At 45.1% G+C, this 25,689-nt stretch overlaps 1 protein-coding gene across 2 annotated transcripts in view; it reads right to left on the bottom strand.

Annotated features, from left to right (window-relative positions):
- The window catches only part of KDM2B (lysine demethylase 2B), a gene marked incomplete at both ends in the record, with an annotated part of 116,944 nt that overhangs the window by 11,052 nt on the left and 80,203 nt on the right, over positions 1–25,689 (bottom strand). For both annotated transcript variants that reach the window (XM_082007833.1, XM_082007834.1), the window contains 2 exons: positions 1,788–1,931; positions 5,570–5,794. In XM_082007833.1, the coding sequence (XP_081863959.1) occupies positions 1,788–1,931; positions 5,570–5,794 (369 nt within the window). The remainder of the gene's footprint in view (positions 1–1,787; positions 1,932–5,569; positions 5,795–25,689) is intronic.

The raw sequence follows: 25,689 nt of genomic DNA, 5'->3' as shown, positions 1-25,689 counted from the left end.
TGCCCTGGGGCTGTGTCTGCGTTTAAGGCACTTCCCACAAGGACTATTTATGGGCTCCGTCCTCTGGGCTTAAGCCCACGTCAAGGGCTCAAGCAGCACGTAAACACAGCAACAGATTTTTGTCTCGCAGAAAATCATGGAACCTAGGAATAAAGAGCAGGAGGGATCCACGGAAGAGGCTCCATTTTCCTTTGGCTGCTCCCCTGTGCATAGTTTCATCTCGCCTTCCAAGATGATTCTGAAATGCTACCAATGTCCTTCTGTCTCAGTAAATAAGCAGTACCAGTTAGCCCACCATTTCACCTCAACAGAAGCATCGAGAAATTAAAATACAAGACACACAAGGCACAGTGTAAATCTCCCACTGTTTAATTTTCAGAAACACCCGAAGCAACATTGTTCCTAGTTACCAAAACAGTACTCAGAACACCACACATGCATAAAAGAACAAACAGCACTTGCTTGATTTCACAGATCTGACCCACATCCTGTGCAACTAGTCCCAAATGTGGTATGGAAAGGAAACCATACTTGAACTGCCACTAGACACCAATCATGTCCTCTGGACTCAGCCATGAAGCATCACTGACACTTGCTTTGGCAAGAGATGGGGGAGTGCAGGGCACTTTCAGGAAGGACTGGAATAGCAAAGCAGCAGCTGCAAGCCAAAACTGAGGTATCTCTGGAAACAAGCAGCTCCTTCTCTTGCTTCACCAGCCCCTGAAGCCTTGTTTTAAGCAGAGCCAAGCAAGCAAAGCTCCCTTTCAGAGCCCATCTGCACCAGGAGCTGTGAGCATCAATTTCATGAATCAGGGAGACAGCCACAATTCTGGTTTGCCAGCTACCCACTTTCTGCTCTAATAAATGACATGCACATAACTTGGTGTGTACCCTGTACAGCACAAGAAAAATAAAAGGCCAGCAGAGCATCACTCCAGGCCTGCATAAGGAACATACCTCTCCTCCCAGAGATCCCAGAAGGGACAAAAGCTGCTTTCTGGGGCATGGTGTGTCAGAACACATTTGCTTTGGCAAATCACTTTAACCATAAACAAATCAGCAACAGGAAATGGCTGATCAGCTGCAACAAACCAGCTCTGGAGAAAGAAGGCTTCTAAATGCTAATACACAAAGATATACCCAAAATTACACTTTTGGTACCAGCAAAGAACATAGCTGCTCACAGGACTCAAGTCAGCCAAGGGTGAGCACTCCTGCAGCCTGAAACTCAGTCAGTTTGTTCTCTAGAGCTGCAGCCTTCCTACTGCAACTTTTACTCCTAACAATCTTTAAAGCCAGCTGCCACCGAAAGGCACATCTGTGCCTGGACGAAGACGAAGAGCAAACTACTCATTTGTACTCTGTGGGACACAGTACAGAGCTACCGATACGGGGACTGTGACTAACTCATCCACAGGGACAGGCAGATTTCCCCGTCCTCTTCAGCTTCCCATCCCAACTGAAACTCTTCACTTCCTTAAACAAGAGGCAAAAGAGAAAGAAAAACAAAACCCCCACAAGACATTTGCATGCACAGACATTTCAGAGGCTGTCCAAAGAAAGAGTCTCTGCTTACAAGGGATGCTGTTACATCAAAGGATCCCCACCTGCCAGTCAGGGATGCGTGTGCCATGGCTGTCACCCTGCTTCTCACACCAACTCTTCGCTCACTTAAGTTTCCAAAGATGAATATGTGAAAGTTTTCCAGCTTCTGTGCAGTACTTTTGCATTAAGGTGGTAACTAATCCAGTTTTTGTTTCCAACATGTATCACATCCTTGTACTCACCTTAAGGCATCCTGGGTGTATGATTTCATTACAAATGGAGCATTCCATTAGCATGAGATTAAACTTGCTCTCCTCCTCTTCCACAGTGTCCTCTTTCCCAGCTTCTCCACACACCAGACACACAGCAGTATGAGGCAACACCGGCTGTTTACACATATCAGAAAGAAGTCTCGATCAGGACACGGAAGATATACAGAAACAGAAGAACGCCTCGTTTCAAAGAGGAGATAAATAGGGATTAATTCTGCAAACTGCTGAAGGCTCCAGCCCAGTGGAGCAACGAAGGCAAGAAAAACTGGTAACAATGAGGGCTGGGTACCCAGACCCAGCATCACAGGATACGTTTCATGGAAGTGCCCTCCCTGTAGCAACAAAAGACTCATGGGGCATCCCAGGGATGGATGAAAATGCTTTTTTTTTGTGAGTCCCTTGAATCTGAGCTGACACAGACATTGGCATGCAAGTCACTTCACTAGTGTACAATGGGAGGGAAAAGAAGCAACCTAGAACATCACTATTCACATCCATTAAGCTTCACAATCTGACTAGCAATTTGGCAGCTCCCCTATTTTACAAGCAGGGCAGACAGATGTTATGGGACCCAATCCAGGTCTCACAGCAAGCCCACAACAGAACCAAGAACAGACCTTTTCCTGACTGACAATCTATTATCTAGGGCCGTGCTCCCAACCTAAGCATTGCAAAAAACATTGCACAGACACTTAAAAAGAGAATTCCTCTCCTGCAAGTGTCACAAATGAGAACAACACTGATTTTTTTTGTCTTTTGCTGAGGAAGAAAGCAAACTGCAGCATCTCACATTATTTGTCACCCATGTCAAAGCACTGAATGCCAGCCTAATTAAAAAGCCACCTTTGTGCTAATGAGGAACAAACTTCTGGTTTGCAGCAATAAGATATAAGCCTCATTACAAGAAAGGAAAGGAAGATCCTCATAAGAAGTTGGCTGTAATGCGAAATGCAATCGATTAGGTTCCAAGTGCTTAACGATTAAGCAGCCAGAGGCAGAGATGTGGCTTTCCACAGCAAGGATCTCTCGTTGGTGAGAATGAATAAAGTCCGTAAGTGGATACTTACACATCAAACCACATCTATGCAGCAACAGTGCATCCTTCAGCAAGTTTCAGATAGGGAAAAACCTAGCTATACCAGCCATTAGAGAGTGCGATGTGCTGCCCCACACACCAACATCTGATATATTAGCTATGGCAACACTTTCCTGCTTTCCCATGCCAGTACTTACCCACGCTCCTTTATAAAAGCACTTTGCAAATGCTATTTAATTCCCACCCTTCCTCCAAGCACAAAATAGGAATCCTCAGGATCCCATTCCACCAGCAGGTAAACCAGAGAAAAGCGAAGTTGCTCAGAGCCATAAGAGCTCTGTCCACTTGCTTTGTCCTATCTCCCACACAACAAGTATTTATATCCACACACAAGAACAAACATCCCAGGAGCAGTGTAATTTTTCTTGCTGGGAGCAAAGGTGTCTAGGGAATCTCCTCTGCGCCCCAACTAGCCCTGTCCTACTGACAGGCCGGAACAGCAGCCATGCTGTCACAACTCGTCCTCCCAGCACAGAGCCCCACACTCCCTTCAGACCTATTCAATGCAGCATAAAGTGTCCCAGGCACTCCCGTTTCCTTTCTTGATTGAACTAGTGATGCAGAGGAGTTTCCTGTTCTCCGAACAGCAGTACAGGCTCTCTTAAGGCTTCTGAGTTTAATGAAAGTCTGTGTCTACTTAATATTGTCAATGTTATTAAGCAGAGCAAAGCACAATCCCAGAACCGTAGGGATCATTGCTTCCATAGAGCCTTGCTTCAGTGTTTTGGGGGTTTTTTTGGCTGGAAGCTGTTGGATAGGTACCATAATACATTACTGCTGCAGTTGTTAAGAGAACATAATGAATAAGAGTACAGACAACAGGATTGTTTATAGAAATGTAAAGCACCCTTAAAAGTTACAACAGTTCAACTTGCTAATTTTCTATGCTTTGCTGCTCTAAGAAAGTCTGTAACGCTCCCCCTGCTATTTTAGACCAACGGGAACCTACGAAGGGCAGAGATGTCTTCTTGAGCGCATGCAAGGGTAGAACAAGGAATCGGAGTACCCTGGCTACCGAGCCCTGTGCTCTAAATCACAGCTTCTGGAAATAAAACTGCAGATACCAAGAAGAAAAATACTTCTTCATTAGAAGAGAGGTGATGAGAGGATGACTACACTCAGCCAGAAGGGAACCCAGTTCATCTCCAAAAGGCTCAGCCTGTGTTATCAAGAGTGAAACAGCTTAGTATGAAAGTTTCCTCCATCAGTCAGAACAAGAAAGCACACTGAAGCCCTAATTTAATCCCTCCACTAAAAAAGCAGCAAGATTTCACTATTTATTCCCCCTGGAGAATAATAAATTCTTCATCCATGCTGTTCAATTCATGCCACACTCCAGGAAATCAAGTGCTCAAAGAAAAGACACTTGAGCTGCAAAAGCACTCTGCAGAAAGGTAGATATTCTACGTACTATGTACTTTACTGAAAGATCCAGCAGAGCTGAATCCAATCCTCTATGTCAAGAACAGTGCATGGCTTAGAACAGGACATGGAGTGAGCTACCAGGAGCAACTACTGGAAACCTTAAGTGCTTACCAATTTTTTTTATCAGTGACAGACCAAGTCATTTAATGCTTCCACTTTAGTCTCCTCATCAGAATTAAGGAAAAAAAAAAACCACTAAATGAAAGGAACTGTAACAAGAGTTAAGAAAGAAATCAGTATAGATGGGATGATATTTCAGCTATGAATAAACAACATTCTTGTCCTTAAAAAAAAAAAAACAAAAAAACCCCCACAAGAACAGAAAACCAAACCCTTAACAACAGCATAAACAAGACCTTCCAAAGAATTAAGATAAAAGGTAAAGCTAATTTTTACCCTTGAATGGGGACACTGCAGACCTGAGAACTGACAAGCTGCTCCGCAACAGTCAGTATGAAAGCAATGGATTCAAAAGCTGCTTGGACAACTCAATGGAAGATTAATCTGTCAGTATGTGTTAAATACAAAGCTATCACTTATGACTCAAGAAGCTTCTAAGCAATGTACCACAGGAGCCCAGGAAACTTTTGACTGCCTGCTTGCCCTGTTCTGATGCTCATCCCCTGACAGCCATTTCCAGTCTGTGAGGAAGACAAGACCCTGGCTTGATGGGTCTTTGGTTCATCTGGATCAGACCCTCTGCTATACGCCTAGGTAACAGTAAACAAACCGAAATTCAGATCTCAAATAGCCTGGGGCTGGGGTCACCAATGCCAAAATCTTGGTGGATGACAGTGAAAGATTTTTCTTTATCTTAATTTGGTTAAGATGGTGGCAAGGCAGCTTTTCTCAGGAAATTCAGAGATCCAAACAAAACAGGACTCTCTTCCTTTTGAATCAGAACTTCCCACTCTTGCCCTTCTCCCCCAAGTCCCAGAATTTCCGTGTGATTTGAGTGCCAATTTTCAGCATACTGATAATCTCCACTTCTGTATTACTGAGAATGAAAGCTGTGCTATTAAGTTTTAGTAGCATTCCGGTTTAAGATTTGGGGACGATGAAAAGCAAGGGGAAGAAGAGATCTGAACTGAGATGGCAGGGATTACACTGTTTTGTCTGATGCACTTTAGAGACTACTTGGAGCAGAGTTCTCAGTTCCACACCTTGTGACCAGGAGACACAGATATAGGAAAGAAATCTCCAAACAAGCTGTAGCAACAGGTACACTTACTGCGATACACTGCCTCATAATGCAGGACTGTTTCATCCTGCCAGGTCCCCCAAATTTCTTCATGTCTTTGCAGAAGTGACACTCGCCGCACTCCGTCCGCAGACACGCCTCGCACTTGCGGCATCGCGTCCTCCTCCGACGTGCTCCAGCGGTTGTCCGATTAGCTGCGAGCTTCACCGCAGAAGCAGTGCCCAGTTTCCCTTTAGGCCGTCCGACCGCCCTGTTCTGAAAGAGCCAGACACACAAGGTTAATCGCACATCCCATGTACCATTTAAACTACAGAACTTCCTTGGACAGGAGCTGCATACATCTTAGCTGTAGAACTGACAGATGTATCAGAATTATACACAGATGGGTAATACTCAGCAGATGCATACTCTTATAGGCTAAAGGAGTTCCATTACCTTTCCAAAAAAAAAGATGCATTGTAAAATGACAAAGAAACCAAGGTATAAATGAGAGATCCTAAACCTGCAGCAAGCCCACTTCAACAGGAGGGCTGGGAGAATCAATTTACACACAGCTGAATGCGGGACCAAGTCCCAAGTGACATGCTTGCCTTAGGTCAAGAGATGATCTGCACCACTGCTGAGCTCTGGACTAGGGAGCTCTTAAGATTGTTGCTCAGGTTAAGCCAGAGGTCTGCTTTCCTCTGCTAGAAGTGGAAGAATCCAAGGCGACAGCAAAAGTAATTTTGAGCTTAGATACAGCAGAGAAACACTCAGCAGCAATGGCTCAAGTCACAGCAATCTCCTTAAAAAAACAGGAGAGTATGAACTACTGCCAGATGCTAAAGTAGGAAATAAACCACAAATACTACAAAACCCTTCCAAAGTAGCTCCCCTCATATCCAATACTAGCAAGGGCTCAAAAATAGAACACTACCTGATGCTGTGCAAAGGCTAAAAAGGGCATCCCAGGTCTAGATTTCAATGACCTTTAAGACAGAAGCTAAAGGAGCATGAAAAGATTTTAAATTATTAGGTTAACTGCAAGACATTCACTCTGGATATCTAAATTTCATGTTCTCATCAGAAACTCCCTGTTATACACAAGAACTTACAGCTCAAGCCAAACATCGCTAAATACCATGTAATTGTATGGGGCTAATTATGTAAGAATTGGCTTGGCTCATTCTTACCACTGACAGCTTTCTCTATAAAGATGATAATAATAGGAATGCAAAGCTCATCTGGTTTAGCATTTATACAATTTTTCCACTTTCTGCCCATCTCAGCATATGACCAGACCAGCCAGTTTCACTTTCTGTTCCTACTGAATTCTGGGCAATCACCACGGCAGGGGGAGGCTGGCTATAGAAAGCCATGCCGAATTTTCACTGCAGTTTTCTAAAAGCAAGGGTGTGGAAACATTCTACTTGGTATTATAAAAGTTTCCCTAAGTGTCCTACTATACAACCCTGAAGAAAAGCCACATTGCCAAGTATTTGATCTTCCTCGCAGCTGACTTAACAAAACTCCAGTGACTTTGAGATGCAGAAGAGTGCTGATATTTTAAGAGTCTCCATCCAGAACCTCAGTGCTGGAGAGCAGAAAAGCCAGGAGCTAGACCCAGAGCTTTCTCTCCCACAGACCTACTAGCGTAACCGAGGTGGGTGAAAACATTCCTCGGTCGATGAGGTTACAAATTTCAGCAAGTTTTTGTTCTGCCTGCAGGTTGAATTGCACTGTGCTGTGTGAGCACAGACAAGCGTGGCTTCCTTCCCATCGGCAACTGCACCAGACACCTAGATGGCAGATCAATTTCAGACACTCTAAAGAATAAATATTTACCTTTTAGGTCAACTTTTCAGCCTCTCAAGGATAAAGTCAGCCCTGCCAAGACTGGCTTAGAGGCAGCCTAGATAAGAGATAATTTCCTTCTTCAGCATGAATCACTCCTCCGACCTCTCTATTAAAGAGCAAAGGAAGCAAGAGACACGAGCCAAAGGCCAGACATCAGTGGGAACAAGTTAAACCAAAATATGTACAACAACCTGGGCAGTTCCCCTCTGCCAACAGCACGTGGAAGATTCTGCGTGAGCATGTGACTGCTTCCCACTAGGTTTGAACAGGATTAAGTTTTTTTTAAGAAAGCAAACACCACTTATAACACCATGAGAATTATCTTTTTTAAATGCAAGCTCTTTCAAGGAAAAATCAAACTCGGTACTATTCCAGCTGAAAGGCACCTCCTGACTCTGCCACAGTAATACGAGCCAAGTCCTAATTCTGAGGACAGCATCCTAAGTGCCAGGACACCGCAAAGATGCAAGTGGTAAAAAGGCATTCCTTCAACCCTGAATTTGAGAATCCTTAAAAAAAAAATAAAGGGCAGGAAGATGAAGGTACAAAGAACAAGTCTGAAACCAGACCACACAACGCAGATTTCCTTACAAATCACCACCACACAGCAGAGGTGCAGACCTCTGATATCGCTGCATGTAACATTTCTTACCTACCCAGACCTCTTCACTGCTCCTTGGGAAATCCAAGCAATTGTACTAGCTGGGTTTGTACTAATTCACCAACCGACCAATCCTCAATCCAAGCCACGTTTTCACTCCAGGATGTCGCAGCCAGCAAGGCTAGAGAGGCCTTGCAGGAATTCCCACTAGTATCTAGTTTCAAGGGGCTCCAAAGTGGTCGCTTAAAAACCTCCACAGAAGAAAATCTGGCCTGTGGGTTGCTATCCCAGAAAGGGGCTGGGATTCAAGGGGGTAGAAGGAGCCTCCAACAGGACTTGGGGTTTATTTAGCACATGGCAGACAGCCAGATAAATTCCAGGTCGATGTTAGTGAAGAGATGCTGCAGGATTTCCAGCTCAGACTGCAGTTTTACAATGTACCAGCCCTCTACCAGCAAAACTAGATAGAGGTTTCCTTCCCAGCTCCTGTTCCCACCTCTGTACTGCAGTTCACCACTCTCCTAGCACAACCCTGCGGAGCTGTCTTGCAAATAATGGGCAAGTGGTGGGAGACGGCAGGATTCCTTAACCTGGGTTTACCACAGTGGCCAGCAAAGGGCAGTTCCACGGCCTCAAGCTCAGGACTGGGTGACACACTAAGCCCTAAGCTAGGTTCTGGGCCAATGGAGTCTTGCACTTGTGTTGCAGACCCTATCATCTCCTTTCCCAAGGAGATGAGCTGAGACCCACAAACACAACCTGTGCCTGCTGATTCTGTAGTCCCCAGCAGACACCTCTGAGAACTGTCAAGAAAAGAAAGATTATACCAAACTTGAAGAGATTTTTTTTTTCTTAAATCTTAAAACAAACACCAGGGAGTTGAGACAGAGCCCACCCGAAATACTATCACTAATCCTCTATATTTTCCAGAAGTACCTCCACAGAAGTTGTCCCTGTACTTCTCTGGCCACAGCAAGAGCCTTCAAAAGAGGGGTAGGGGGATGCTGAAGTGATGACAACCACTTCTCCCAAGCTCCTAACAAAGGCTGTGCAAGCAGCTGCTGAAACCTGTTAGGATTAATATACTAAATACCTACCTCTATTACATTGAAACCTAGAAAGCTGGTGGACTTGCATTGCCCTCTAAAACAATGTGTGTTAACAGGACATTCTGCTAGCTTTTTTCTTCTTTTGTGGGCTTGTTTTTTTTGCTTGTGTCCCCAGATTACTGCTATGCCATACACAAAGGTAATCTACTCCTGCCCCTGAAGCAGACACAGCATGGCCCCTATAGCACCTGGGTACTGGGAGTAAACAGGCCATCAAATGTAATACACTATGAACTACAAAGCCATTTACAAATCATGAGTTTGGGATCACCCTCCCACACCACAGTGGTTAAACACGCCCATTCCTCAGACAGGAAAGCAGACAAATTTGCAAACTGATTTTCAGAAGTGCTGAGCTCCTCCAAACCCCACCAAATTCAATAGCACTCCAGGTAGACGACACTTAGGGGGCTGGGTGTGGTGGTCATCAGCAATTCAAGTCTCTCGACAGGGCTGTGCAGATCTGAGCACAAGCCCAGGTGTGAGGCTTCCAACTCTGAACAAACCCCTAGGAAATGCTACCCGGAAGAGTCACTACTCGGAGCATTAGTTTATCTTGGCTGGGGACAAACATTTGGCTGATGGAGGTTTTCACTGCCTGCTTACAGGTACCTTAACACACTTTCGCCGTATGTCACTTCCCTGCTCGGCAGCCACCGAAAAGCCACCCACCATCACCAGGGTCAGAAGCAGCAGAGGCACTAAGCTCTTACTACAACAGAATCACAACTTTGGCGTTTAGGGCAGATTTCTAACCTTCACGGTTGCTAACAATAACTCAAAAGACCTCAGGTAAACCGATAGCATCAGGCTTTGGAGACACCACTTCAAGAGCTATCAGCTGTGAAATGCATCATTAAGTAGGTGCTGATGTTCCCCAACTGCTATCCCAACACCAACAGGGCTCTGTTGGAGTTGTCACCAGGCAACTTCACATACGAACTCCTCTGCTCCGGAGAGGAAGAGCAGCTGACACTGCGAGCCAGGCCAGGAGGAAGGAGGTCCTGGTCCTAAAAGCAAGGCTGACAAAGCCTGCAGCCTAGAAAGTAGCTCTTCTGCAGGTGGCCTTTACCTGGGCACGGGTCTTCTTCCGTTGCTCAGCTTCAGTGAACTGCTGCCAGCGGCACTGTACCTTTACTTCAGACTCTGTATCTCCCAGAAAAATCCAGGGACATGCGTAGTGCCCTTCTGAAACGCTTATCACATGGCTGGCTCAGTGAGACTCTGAAGCACTTCACTTCCTAACCAAGTACAATCTGAACAGCTTATGTATTCACTGCATAAATCTCTCCAGAACAAGATATCTTACATCTGTATAGTGTTCATTGCTTCAAGGTGCTGTGCTACATAAATACATCCCTTCCATTTGCAGAGAGGGGTGATTTCCTTCTGTAACACATGGACAGACTGCGATTATTCTGATTTGCAGTAGTTTAACCAAGTCCACGCAGCAGTAGCAACACCGAAAGAAAGATGAGGACCCAGGACTTCCAGGATGCCAGTGCTTAGACCTTTATGCAGTACTGCATCCCAATACAATTGTTTTAACAGAATTAGAGCAGACAAATTTAATTACCAGTTGTTTCCTTATAAGATCTGATAAATAAACACCAGGGAAAAAAACCAAACCACGTTCACCCACAATTTTTAACTGTTGTCAGCTAAACACCATCCTACACTTGCGGGGTCATGGGCCAATACTGAGTACTGGGGAAGTCCACATGGTGCCACAGCAAAGGCTTCTGGTCAATTATTTCCTTGCCTCTTCCTGTAACAGAAGACAGAGTGGAAGTTGTGGAGGACAAGGCTCTGTGCCCAAGGCCAGCACTGTCCTGAACCGCTCCAGTGACATGTCCCTTTCCTAGCCTCCAACTCTAGGCATGTAGTTTTGGCCTTCCTGATAAGAAAACCAGTCAAATTGACAATTACCAGCAGTGGTGTAGATCAGCAACACACATACCAACGCACTGGATTGCGATCCAAAGTCATTTTACAGATCCTGTCATTAACTCTACATTAACCCTAAAATAAGGGGACTAACACTAAACTGCCTGGCAGGCTGACAGCCTGTTACACGCACACCATCTTGCACTAGATAATCACAACAAAGTTAATTCTTCAGCATTAAAGCCTTACATCTCTTCAACAAGGGTTATGAGGAAAGAGGACGGACAGGATGATGTGACTGCAGGAATTCAATGGGGTTGAGAGGGAAGCTAGTTTAAGACAGCAAAAAAATCACAGATGCCAATAAAAAGCTGTTTTAACTGAAGAGTACAAGCTAACACCACAGATCCAACATCTCTTGCTAAAGCACGTGTGAACTCCAGGAGAGTTGTTTTCCTCTAGCAGTAACAGTTTGCAAGAATCACGTCACCCATCATCGGCATACACTCCTGACAGAGCGGAAGTGTCCTGCAAGACAAGTTTTGGTCCAAGGTCCTCCACTAAGCAAGGAGCGTCAGAGGGAAAGGGAAGGCAGAGGAAGTTTTTCAAGCCCAGCCATCCCCAAACAGGGTTAAGCCTCTCCAGATGTTCACTGCCACCATCTCCTCCAAGTCATACCTACGAATTTTCTCATCCTCTCCTGAAAAAAGTGACGTAGTTCCTAGTGACCACTGCCAGAGGACCACACAGAGCTCCACTACTGAATCAACAGATCAATTTCCCACAAATAGAGACGTTTATACCTCGCAGGTTCATCTGGGCATTAGTGACACTCCAGCAGCTTTTCTACCAACATAGCTATGTCATTTAGGCTGCGATAAACAGGCACATCAGTGCCAATGCTAGTGCCCTCGTTTATTTTCCTCTGGTGGTGAGGAAGTAGAAGTTAGGCCTGGAGGGTGGAAAAAGATATATTGGCAAAAACATGCTTTTGTAGATAAGAGCTCCCACTTTGGGTGCAGCTTAAAAAGAAAGCCACCAATAAGTTATACAGACCTGGGGCACCTTGTAGAAATGTAGCTTTTCTTCTTACCCCTACTTCAGGACAACCTACCCCACGAGCATTCTCCTCAGTCCGTTCACACAAAGGGTCACAGTCAGAAATCTTCTTTCTTCCTACCCCAAGCGACCTGGTGAGGCTGATGGGCTGCAGCAGGGTGCTGCCCTCCCCATGGCACCCACATGCTTCCAAAGCCCCACTGCTGACTGCAGCTACTGCAAGCGCAGTAAATCCTATCCACTCTCGTGCTGGGAAACCTGACAGTCTTTTTGCCTCCCTAGTTTAGACACGGACTAAAAAAAAAGAGGAAAGGCTGAAGTGAAAGTCAGAAGAAAGTTTGAGTGACAAAAACCACAGCTCCTACCCAAGCACCAAAGTTGGGCTGCTCAGCTACACCTGTAGAGCTGAAGCCCCTCACCTGTTACAGACCAGGGATTAATTGCAGTAAAAAAGCTACGCAATACCGATTTGACACATCTCGTGCAGAAAAATACAGTAACTACCCATGTTAAAGCAGGCTTGTATGAAAATACAGTTGGATCCACGAGAAGGCTTTTACCACTGGAACAGTTTTGAAAAAAACAAAAAACACTTCGCAGGTCTTTGCTACATAGGTCACAGCGTTATAGTTTAGGATCAGACTAAGCCTTTTAGGAAATCCCACAAGAAGGACGTCCGCTTTCTTGCATTAATTTTTGCTCTAAACTATTAAGATATAAAAACACTACCAAACCTTAGGTTTTAGAAGAGATGAAGAATCCCAGAACATAACCAACTTTCCAAATTCATCCAGCAAGAACTAGCACCTCCAGTTGCTATTTCACAGCTGGTACAATGCAGCTGAGACCAACCTGCTTTCCTAACAATTAGCTCTCTTAAAAAAAGCATACAGTAATCCCACCAAAATGAGCAACAAATGGGAAAGCCCTGGTGTGGGACAAGGCTTAGGAATAGGAAGGGGACCGGGACGTTTTAACTACCAGGCCCAGGAGCTGAGCAGTGAATCGAGCAGCAGCACAGGCCTGCACATTCACACAACGTCCAGAATTAAGTAAAGGTTTAGTAAAGTTAACTCATCCAAGGCCCGGCTTAGGTTCTTGAACTGATGCTACACCAAGCCAGTGCAGCACACCAACATCTCTCTCAAGGTTTCCACACCAGATCTACCATCCCTGGGGAGCACCCAAAGGCACACCACCACCGCCAGTCCAGACTCTTTTTCGTCCCTGCTTTCTTGGTACAATTATGAAGCAAAACATAGTCATTAGAAAGGAGATGGGTTTTGGAGGATAGGCTCAACACCTGGCCTACGTACAAACTTGTCTCTAAAAGCAAATTATTAGGCTATTTTAAAGAGCAAATCACCTTGAGTTATGAACAAAACTATCAGGTTTATGTTTAAATTGCATACGCATGTTTAATTCTATTCCTGGTGCATTTTTAATTGCTTAGGCAGTTCTTAGAGAGCAAAATATGCAATCTAGAACACATGTTCTGGATTATTTTTCACAAATTACTTCATAAATTTAAAAAGTTTGTTCTCCTTCTCCAAGGAAATAAAAAAAACAAACCAGAAAAAAACAACACAACCTTCAGAGAATAAACCCTGGAAGCATTAATAAAAGTTCTCTTTTCATTTCAGCACACATCCTTCTCTTTATTCTACATCCCTTGTCCCTGGGAACGGAAAGGAAGTCTTGGCTATAAACCCAACTGAGACAAGGTAGCCAGGCTCAGCATCTGACTCTCCTCAAGTCCTGCGCCCCCCCCAGCTATTTGAGGAATCTTATGAGAAAAAAATAAAAAACCCCAGTAATTCCGGCAGCGACAGGGAACACCCCCCCCCCCGGGAGGAACAACCACACACTCCAAGCGCATTCACCTCCGAGGCGGCGCGGGGCCCTCGGAGGAGCCGAACTCCCGGTGCCCCCGGGCGCCCGCGGCGGGCGAGGCCGTGCGCCCCGGGCCGGCCCCCGGCGGGAGGCTCCCGCGCCCCGCTCCGCGCCGGGGGCGGCGGACACGCCCGCGGCGCAGCCCCACGGCGGGCGGCGCTGCCCCGGGCCGGGCCGGGGCCGCTCCCGACCCCACATTGTTCCCCGTCCCCGCTGCCGGCGCGGCGCGGCTCGGCTCTGCCTGGCCCGGCCTCCTCCCCTCCCTTCCTGCCGCAAACTTCGCCGCCCGCCCCGGACCTGCTCCGGCCCCAGCTCGGGCCCCGGCCCCGGCTCGGGCTCCGGCTCCGACTCGTAGTCCTCCTCGTCGGCGCTCGCAGACATGGCCATGGCTCATGGTGGGCCCAGGCGGAGCCGAGCTGACATGGCTGGAGCGGCGCTGCTGGCGGAGCCCCGCTCCCCGCACACACACACACATGCAGGAGGAGGAGGAGGAGGAAGGGGGGCCGTGCATATTCATGCCAGGCAGCCAGGAAGGGGCTGGCCCTGCCGGCACGGCCAATCGCGGCCCGCTCGCACAAAGCCGGCCTGCGGGGACAGCGCGGCCGCTCGGCCGGGGCAGCGCCGGCCGCCTCGCCGCAGCCGAGCCCGGCCGGGGCCGGGGGGGGACGACTTTAACGCCCTGCTGGCAATTAGCCCCCTGCTGGTAATTAGCCCCGCGATCTGCCGAGGGGCCGGCGGGGGCGGGCCGATGCTCGGCCTGCCTGGGTGTGCCGAGCGGCGCTGGGAGGGGAGGCGCGGCGCCCGGGGGTGCACGGCGCTGCACGGGCTGCTGGAGACAAAGGAGCGGCGCGCAGACAGCCAGCCAGGCAGACACACGGCCCTCTACGTCGGTACCTGCCGGCTCGCCTCCCGCTGCCAGGGTCGGGTCGGGAGGAGGGAACCTCCATCCCTCGGGAGGAGGAAGGCACCGAGCAAACTTCGGGATTTCAAGCGATGCCTGTGCTGCGGCAGCACCAAGTGCTGGGCTAAGGTGGGATACAGCCGGACCCGGCCTGCAGAGCTGCTCACATCTGGCCTCGCTCTGCTCCCCTGCGGAACCGTTTCCAGCCTGCTCTGACCGTCCCGACCCGCTCCCTGGGGGGTTACAATAAAATATCCTCCCTGCACAGTACGAAATATTACGCATGGGTTAATCGGGGACCTGTTCTGGCTCCAAAGGTCACAGTAGGGCCAGCACCTGAACGCAGACACTGCCTTCGCCCTCCAGAGCTTGCGGCTGGGGGTCAAGACACACAGGCCTGAATTTGAGAATTAAATTTCTCACTGGATTTATGGGCCTGCTTTCTGGGGAAATCCCAATTCCATTCAAGTCGTTAGGGTTTTGCCTCTGGCTCTTACACCTACAACAGAGAATTAAACCATGGTATTAAATATTTGCATGTGCCGAGCAACCAAGAAGCCATAAAGAAGCAGATCTAATGGTCCTTGCATCAGGATTTTTGCCAAACTAGTTTCAGCTCTGTTCCCTGGTCTGAATTGCCACATGGCCACACAAACACTTGGGTAGCCCAGGAGAAGAGGCAGCAACAGGCAGGAGCTGGCAGAGGAGCGAGCAGCAATGCTGCCTTACCCCTGCTCACAGCCCTTGCGACACCGTGCTCCACACAAAGCCCAGTCGCTCCAATTTAAGTAACAGAATACAGTCCAACTTTAAGCGCAGTTACAGGCGACTGCTGATAAAAGCTAAGTGAATCACGTAATTATGCCCCTTCCTTATTTTGAGTACCTTCAATATCCATTTTTTATTTGTACTTCTGTTTTCTTGCCAACTCAAACTCAAATTATGGGTACATGATGGTATTGTCCCAATCCTGCTCATTCGCAATGCCAGGAGCGAAGCATTTACTTGCATCACAAAATGGGGCTCTCCAGAATGCGATCGGGGACGCTCAGCCTGTCTCCTCAGGTTTCTCTCTTCCCCCATTGTGTTCGTACACAACCGGGAGCAGGAGCAGACGAAAGCTGAGGCACGAAAGGCATGTGCCTAAGGCCTTGGCTTTCAGAATCACAAGGTAATACCAGAATCCAGGGTTTTCTGGAGGAGAGAGGAAGGGGGGAACGCATTTCTCACTACAGGCCTGCAAAGGAGAGCTTTAAACTACGAAGCAAGGACAACCGACACGATTACAGCAGTGTTTGTGGTTCCAGTATACAGCTGGCCTCCAGCAGAGGCAGGAGAACAGATGACACCCGGAAGGAAGACGCCTGGTCCCACACCTGCCCGTGGGCAGACCAAGTCTCCACTAGCCTGCGCCGATTCCACGCGAGGCTCTGCGTAACCTGGCTCGTGCTTGTTCACCCCCTCCAGCCTTTTGGCTCCATAATCCAGACAGGATTAAAAAACCCCAACTTGTGACATCCCTCAAGGACAATCCACCAGTGACACCACGGTGAAATGTCATTCACTGCAAATGAAATCATGACATAGATCATCCTGCTCCTCTCGTACGCAACGCGTACTAGCACTCTTGATACTCGCATTAGCCTATCCGGGCTGCGGCAGGTCATGGAGTGTAACGCACATCAAACCTCACTCCTCAGCCAGCCCTGCCACAGGAGAACGTGTTCCAGTCCGCTGCTTACAGCAGCAACACAACTGACAAACGAGCTCTAATTACAAGGCTTGCGTTAGGAGTGAAGACGCACATGCCAAGAAGATCTCAGAATGATTTCCAAATGCCAGGTAAACTTTGCCGAGCTGGTGTTTAAAAAAAATTGCATAGGATAGGATATAAAAGAGCAAACTGGGAATCACTGGGGGGAAAACAACACAATAAAATAAACTTTTCCGATTATAATTGCTCTCCAAAAATCTCATCTTGTACAAAAGCAGCATTCAAAGAAATATTTAATACACAGAAAGAACTATTAAGAGAGCATTTTCCAGCTCAAATCTTTCAGCTTGTCTACACCAGAGAACACTAAATTAGGACAAATAGTAAGCAACCCTTATGTGAACAGCTTACATTTGACCAGCCTAGTGCAGTTTACATCATGTTAGAAAACAAAAGTAAGTATCACTGACCCTAGTCATGCCTGTATTGGCATGACTGTGTCCATGCTTCAGCTTTGCGTGATACAATGCAGTAATAAATAACATCCTTAATTAAGCTGCTGAATGAGCCTTAGCGAAAACTGCGTGAAAACAGACAGTACCTTCTACTCGGAACAGTTGCTTTGATTGCGCCTCACCTGAAGTCATACGTAAGTCTCATCAATATCATAATCTTCTCCACAGAAACCAATTATGTTGTCACAACTGAGACAATAACCTCAAGCGAAGAATAAACAGCAGGAGCAGATGAGTGCCGAAGAACCAGATTTATATTCTCATGCAAATATCCTTAAGTAGCAAAACCACGGTGGGGGGAGGAAGGCTACAACCCCTGCGCTGTACTCACGTGCTCCTGAGCATGTCTAGTACCAACAGATTTCAGCCACTGGTACCAGCACTAAACGGGATCTGTGTTTTTGTATTAGATACCAGAGTTCACGGTTCTGTCTTTCTCAATATGAGGTGAAAGAAAGTTTTTAATGTGGCACAAATGCACCTTCTGATTTAATCTTACCTTGAAGCTTTTCACGCATCTGTACAGAATATTCTATTTAGCTGATATTAGGAAAAAAATTTACATGGAAACAATTGGAAAAAAAACCCTGAAACTGGTTTATATACAAGCCCTTGAAAAAAGATCTTGTGATATCAGCTGCCGCTGCTTTCTGCAGGCCAGCACATATGTTTTTGAGAAGGAAACCCACTGAGATGTTTATGAATCATGATTCTTGACCTGTATCAGAATAAGAGAGTTACCCGACAGCTTTCTAAGGTTTATTGTTGTGGTGTAAATGTCCATTCGTATGAAATATGGTCTTAACTATTGGGCCTGGGCAAATTTCATGACACTTTCCTCAAGAGTTCTAGCCAATATTTCAGTCATATTCTCAACACTAGCAGTGACATTCTGACAAACGAAATATCTATCTAGTATTATGATCTTACTACTTCCTACTATCTATTTTATCTGAACTGTGACGTAAGAGTCATCATCAGGTGCACTGAGTATCCATCACAATCTCTTTAATAAACAGGCTGATTGATCAACTTTAGATCAAATAAAGTAACTCAAGATGAAGTAATATATTGATTGTTCCCTCCATGTAATGCCTAGTGCACATGCCTTCCCTAACCAGTACCCAGCACAGGAGAAGCAAAGGCGGCAAGGGTTGCACAACTATCCCCTGAAGGCTGACAATCTTAAGCTGTTACAGTGCAGTAGAGGAGCAGCACCCAAAACAGCAAGAGCCCAGACAGAACGTACTGGTAGTACTCACTCACTCCATCTCTCATAAGCCTTAAAAACAAAACAACCCCCCCAAGGCCTCCAATGCTCTGTCATCTTAAAAATATAATCAATAAGACTGCAGAGTAGTGAAACCGAGTTCGTCTACCACACAAGACATGAGTGCTGTATCATGGGATCCTACTGATAAAGAACGGGTCTTCTATCTTCACAGCTACCAGGTTTGTGGAAACAGAGGTACCAACAAACACAAAAGAGTTCATGAGATTTGGATCTACGAATTTACTCTCTACAAAAAGAGCTGTGGCATGACTGGGACTATCCATTGGGAAATGCGGAAAATCCTGCCATGCTTCCTTCTTCCACAGATCCTTATGCCATGGAGAGTTCCCACCGCACAGTTTGTGTCTCCAAGAGCCACGTTCTGTCAGTAAATGCAAGAACTAGTGAAATAGGCTCCTAAGAAGCTAAGAAGTGAATGCCACGCTGTGGAAGAACATGCAAATAGATGTGGCTGCTAGCTGAAAGAATGGATTAACCAGAATATGTAACCTACTTTCCTGTAAGTGGCTCCGTGCACTCTGACACACAGCACAGAACGCTGTAAGACAGCTGTGTCCAACATGTGGGCAGCAGCTTTAAGATCTAGGAACCAAACACAAACATTTAGAGGCAAACAAATGGTAAGCAAAGGAAGAGCTGAAGTACAGTTTTCCGCAGGAGAGTTCAGGTGCTCCGCCATCACCTACAAACCTGATTTGGATTTGTCAGGAAACACCCAGGACATAAATAACCAAGCCATGCTAGGCTAAGTCTCAAAGCTGCTTCGCTTTGATCAGAATTTACCCGTATCTTTTGTTGTATTTGCTAATTTTTAAAAGGGAGAGCAATTCTGTACCTCTTCTATCTGGTCTACTAGTGCCTGCAGGAAAGTCATAAAGTTGAAACAAGACCTCATTTATATTCTCAGCAGACTTTAATTTCAATGTGCTGTGGAACTAAAAGGAAGCCATCTTTTCAGGGACAGAACATACAATTCAATTTTGTTCTGAAAAGTGCACGCAGGATTAATGTTCATAATTGCGCAGCATGCACTGTGGAATGACAAACGCCTTCCCCATTGCTCTGCCAATGTGCTTCGATCCAGAAACAAAACTATTAAATCTCAGATACGTAACTCAAAGCTTGAATGGTTTTAATGTCGGGGTGGGGGAGAGCACAAGGATGCTGGAATACTTAAACCAGGCTCAAACCTTAGCTTTTGGTTTGGTTTTGTGGGCCAACTCAGCAACGAATGTAGTCAAGCTCCGGGTGATAAAATCTGAGACCTGTCAACTCATTTCACATACACTATCTAAGAAAAAAGGTCTTGAGACTAAAGTAGTTTTCATCAGTGCTTTTACTGTCATGAAATAAAGAGAAAGCTGCTATCTTGAAAAATGTCAGTCAAGACGTAGTTGGGAAAAATTCACGTCACTGAATATTCATGCATACAGTAGAAGAATGACAATGGGGAAGAATACATAAATCTAGTATGATACTCGGAACACAACAGTTTGAAAAGAGAGATGTCTGTTCATTTTTTCCTATCTGTTAGAATTTCTACTCAGAGTCAAAATGGCTCCAATTTACCTGTTTGATGCATTAATCGCATAAAGGCATTGGTCAGATTTCAAAGCGAGTGGCAGAGAGTTGATAAGAAGGGAAAATATTAAGTCAAAGATGGAAGATTAAGAAGGTGCTCATTCAAGTCCTTGCTATTTATAATTACTCCCTGAAGGGACACAATATTTCAAGTACAGCCTCTTGAGGTGAGAAATAATCTGTCAAGTCACCAGGCAAAGCTTTTAGAAAAATACTGAGGCAATACGGAGTAACACTTTTTGGGCATGTTATGTATGATACATATACACCAAACCCTGAAACTCCTCTGGCCTGCATGGAGTTACTGCAGAAGTGAATTTGCCTCGAGGACTAATGTTTGTAAGAGACTGAAGCAGCACTCAGAAAAATAAACAAGTCAGGCAAGGAGCTGCCTTCCTCATCAGCACTGCCTCAGGAAAGCAGACGCTTGACAGAAACTCCCAGCAGCTTCAGCAGCTCTTACTCCTTTGCACAGCACCCGAAGAAGTCTTCGGTTCTGGTACATCAGGTTTTTTCCTGCTCCCAAGTGTATTTAGTGGGGAGAGGGTTTAGCTTCGTATGTGTACAGCTACTGTGGGAAGTCCCCTAAAAAAAAAACCAACAAAAAAATCCCCCAAACCTCAACTATGTTGGTTTGTTTCTTAATGGATTTGTCAGGAGCCAGAACTGGGATATTTTTCTGAATAACTTTCAGCGCTCTCCTACCACATGGCATCTACTATCCTACAGTGTAAAAGAACAGAAATTATTCAAAATTATTTAAATCACTGATTCCAATCACAATTTACATCAGTAAAGAGAAAAACAAATTTAAATTGATTTTAATCCTCATCTTCTTTTGTACTGAAGTTATTTCCTGGAAGAGAAATTAATTATTAGCATCTGATAACTACCAAGAAATGTCTGATTTGCAGTAGATTATGAACTTTATAATCAGGACTTTTTATCAACAAAAAGGATTCACAATACACACATATTTGTATATGCAAATCTTCTTGCAGGCTACTGGCATTTAAAACTCTTGTTGACACCAAGGAGAGTTCAGGCAGTGCTGTGTGAGATCACTTCCAACACCTTTAAGCTGGTGCCTGGCAAGGACGAAATGTGACAGTTTAAATCCCCTTTTTGCTGCTGCGCCACTTGGAACGACTGACGTAAAACTTACTTGAATGTCAACCAGAAAAATACATTGTACAATAATGTACACAGAATTCTTTTGCAGTCTTTCTGCCTTTTTTTTTGCCCCCCTCCCAGAGTTTTCCCTACACTAGGAGGACTCAATTTTTACTTTAATTCTTAAGTCCTTGTTTTTAATTGTCAGTATTTGCTTTCTAGTACATTCACATCCCCAGAGGAGCTACCCTGAGCGTGTCTCCAAGGACTGGTCTGTCCTAGGGAATTTGGCAGAGTTTTCCCACTGCTACTACAAGGAATGTAGCTTTCCTGGTGGTAGCCCCCGGGGAAGGCTCCAGAAACTGATGCTGTTTTGATGTCGTGCCATTTATACATGCTCAGATCTGTTTCAGACACCACTCTGGTTAAAACACTAATTGCTGTAACGAGTACCTCAGTGCTCTTGCTCCTATGGGTGGAGCTGGCCTAGCGATAGCTATGGTAGGAATTCTTAGTAGGCAAGCAAGTAAAAACTGGAAGTATTTATTCAAAGGTTTTCAGGAATGTTCTTTGTCCACCTAGAATCTCTCGCCCTGAATGTAAAGAAAACCTGATATAAAACAATGCTCAAAACTTATAAAAAGTCACAGTGGTTTCAAGTTGAAGTTTATAAAACTCTTTAATTTATGCTTCCCCCCCAATTTCTGAATACAGTAAAATTTGTGTCCACTGATTCTTAGTCCATTTACTTACTATTTCTTAAATTTGATCCAATGCACAATGTTGCATACATGTTCATAAAACTGGAGCCATACATAAAGGAGCTCTTTTATTAAAAACTGGTAGATCTTCCTCCCTTCCCAGCATTTTTGATGTGAAATACCATGAAAAGAGAAAAAGGTTCTTTGCCAGAAAATGGCGGCAGACATATGAATGTGCCCAAGGACCTCTATGGTCTCGAGATCTAGAGCGGGTGACTAATACCACTGCCTTTTAGTATTTAAAATAGAAGTTATTTCTAGAGAATCTAACACCCTTTTCATCACAGTTGTCTACTATTTTTCTTGTGCACTGTTTAGTTCAGACTATGGACAATGATCAGAAATCTTATTTCCAGCCTAAATCTATTTATGGTATGTTTATACTCACTTGTTCTCATGCCAACATTGTCCATTAGCTTAAATAACTCTTCTCCTCCCCTGGTGTTTATACGCCCTGCAGTACTTACACAACAGTCATCTCCTCCTTCAACTTTGTTGCGCCATGCTGAACAAGACATGTTCTCCTAGTCTCCGCTCTTAAATATCACATCTTGAATACTACATGTAGTTGTGGAGTCCCATATCCACCCTCATCTCAAAACTACCTACAGGGGAACTAGACTAGAGCGAGAAAAATGATCAAACATATGGTACAGTTTGTGTACCAGAAATGACTGAGCTTACTAGTGTTACTGAGCTTACTAGTGGGGCAGGTGGATAATTAAAAAAAAAAAAAAAAAAAAGACTGAGAAGCAGTAACAGGGGCATAAAAAAATAAATCATTGACAGCACAGAGAAGGTGAACAGAGACCTCATTCAAATTTCTCAAAATGCATGACACAGGGGGCATGAAGTATATTTATTATATTAAGGGACAGATCTGAAACAACATAAGGAAGTACTTATCTACACAGAGCTTTATTAAACTGCAGGGGCCACTGCCACGGGATGCTATGGAGATCAAAAAGATCAACAGGTTCCACAAATTATTAGGTAAATTCACAGAGGAAAAACATTCTACCAGGGGACACTAAACACAAAAGATGAAGATAGAATCTTCTGGCTCCACTGGGAAGATAAGCGAAGGAAAGATCGCTGTATGCCTGCTTTGTTCTTACAACTCTTAATAGCTGTGACCGGCCACCATCAGAAACAGGACACAGTGCTACAAGGACTGTCTGGTCTGATGGGGTACGACTAGCTCCCAGTTTCCTCAACCATACTAATCAGTCTTGTGCTCTACCTCTCACAGATTAGTTCTGACGCGTTAATCCTTCCTTTTCGGACACATGGATGTATCTGTAGAATTCTGCAAAAAGATTTCTAGTAAAAACAATGAGGTAAAAAATAAACTGCTGTGAGACACGACTCGCTAATGAACAGCATCAGATGCTGCTCATAACATGGAGTCAAAACCCCAGAAGGTCCCTTTCAACCCTGTGCCCACCCCCCCCACCCCAAAGAACAACGGGGGGGGAGACATCCTGAGAGATACCTTCCTGTTTTTTTTTTTTAATAATCACTTTTTCTTCCTGGTTCTTATGCACCGATACATGGCTACGAACACTGTTTGCATTGCCAATTGCGGGGAAGGTTGTTTTTTAAAAAAAACCCACCACCCCCAACCCCAACATAATCCAAGTAAAATTTCAGTTTGTGGCCTTTACTAATTAATAGTACTCCTTTAGATAAGGATATCACCATTCCCTTATTATACTTCTCAAGTACCTTCTCTTAAAATCAACAGGTAAAAATTACATGGAAAAACGTGTATGAACGGGCATCAGAAAAACAGCCACGTACTGCAGCATCGTTAACCAGCTACTGAAAATTACAGCTTCATCTCCTGCTCACAGCCAGACCTGTATGTATTTGGACACCTGCTATCATTACAAATGCAGTGGCTTTAGGCTTGTGCCAGGTAAGAGAGATGAGAATCTGGCTCACAGTCTGCGTTTCTAACTCTTCACAGAACAAGAGAGTCCAAACATATTTTAGTTCTTTATAGCTGCTCTTCATAGACAACTAAAGATCTTTATCACAATAAAAACAGAAGGCACTGCCACAGAGTGTAATTATATGCTACTAGAGTTGACTATTGTCTTCCAGAAATAGGAAATGGGTTTGAAAAATGGATGGTTTTCTGCTTGGGCCATACTCTGAGTTCCTTAAATAAAATGCTACCCCTAAGCCCCGTGCAGATAAAATGCCGACTCTGGTATTTTAGGCCTAAGCAAATCTTGAGAGTGGGCTTCAAGATTTGGCTCACAAGGTAGTCAGCTTTCTGCACCACCAATTAGCGATGTGTCACCATAGTGGAAAAATCAGGTTTAGGCCCTGCTCTCTTCACACCACCCATGTTCATGTCCCAGAGATGGGGAAGGAGTTGGTTTCTTACAATTATTTCTCCTCTTCAGTCAGTTATGAACCCGAAGTCTCGAGGCAGCGTGCCCTATGGAGCTCTTCCCTTCAGAGGGCAGACCACCATTGCAAAAAACCCCACAGATAACACTCGGCACTGCACTGAGCAAGGACAACTTACTGTTGCACAAACCCCCGACAAAGGAATGGGGATGGGGCTTACATATCCACAGCTGCATCCGTGCTCAAGCAGCCAGCTGGGCAAAACGTGCTGCCTAGGCTGAAGGTACGTAAACTGTCAGCCAGCCATGAGGACAAGAAGGTTTCAAATATCCAGGCGGTGCCACGTTCCTGATGCCTTGAAGTGGACTAAGTTAAGATTGTTGTACATATCCTAGGATCCCTGGCAAAGTGAAACATTTTGATAAATGAATCGTTATCAGATAGAGACTTCTTTTGAAAACGGACTATCTTCTCTTACTCTATAGCTGAAAGAAAAAGGCAGGTTCTTGCTTTTTCTGAAAGAGCATTTGCAAGGAAAAAAAAAAAGGTGCCTACCGAAGTACAATTATTGTGCTAAGTAATTACCAATAAATTAGAAAAAGTTCGAGAGACTCAAAAGAGTCACATAAAGGTGAGCGAATATGATCTGGAAGAGATGCCTATGAATCACACGCCATTTCCCTACTACCATAAAATAGTAATAGTTGATACATCTTGCTATGAAACTTTCTATTGAAGATGTCACAGATCTTTATAAACATTAATTTCACCTCACAACCCCCCAGGATGGGAAGAACCATCTCCACACGGAAAAGCTCACGGAGCAGAAATGTGCCATTCACCTTGCGCAACACAAGGAGGCTGCAGCAGAGCTGAGAACAGAACGCAGACCCTTGCCTCCCATTTTGCAGGCTAACCACAAGATCGTCAAATGTCACCCATTTATTTTATCTCCTCACAAAACCATTTTTGATCATTACTTCCATTTCTTTTCTCAGTGAGGAAAACTGACAGCCCCAAACGCATTTAGAGAAGGTAGACATGAGCGATGCAGCACAATGGGGCCAACAACGTATGGATGGGTCTTCCACGTACTTAGGTAAATGTCTTGCCCATTACCCCTGATCCACTGTGATCTGTGATTTAAGGTGAGTGACCATTTTTCTTCCCTAAACCTCAGAATTTCGCAGTCTTCATGCAACCATCTTGCAGTACAGAACTGTGTGCGCTGTTGGCACGTCACACTAACAACACGTAAAAGAAACTGTGACTCAATTTTAAAGGGAAATACTATTTGCTGCTTTGAAAATCATTCAGATTATTAAAGGCACATTCTTTCAAAAGCAAGTCAACATCACTAAGCCCGCCCTTCCACAACTTGGGTTATTCACATAGTTCAAGTCATTCTCTGTCCCTACTCCAGGGATCTTTTACTTCAATAATGCAGTTCCCTCCCTCTGCTCTACGTTCTCCCCCCATCCCTTTTCAGTACTTGCCTCTCTCCTCATCCTGCTTTTCTAGT

Source organism: Phaethon aethereus (assembly GCF_964289735.1).
Source record: "Phaethon aethereus genome assembly, chromosome: 17".
NCBI classification, from domain to species: Eukaryota; Metazoa; Chordata; class Aves; order Phaethontiformes; family Phaethontidae; genus Phaethon; species Phaethon aethereus.
The sequence above is the reverse complement of the archived record's forward strand: the minus strand, read 5'-3'. Positions and strand labels throughout refer to the sequence as shown.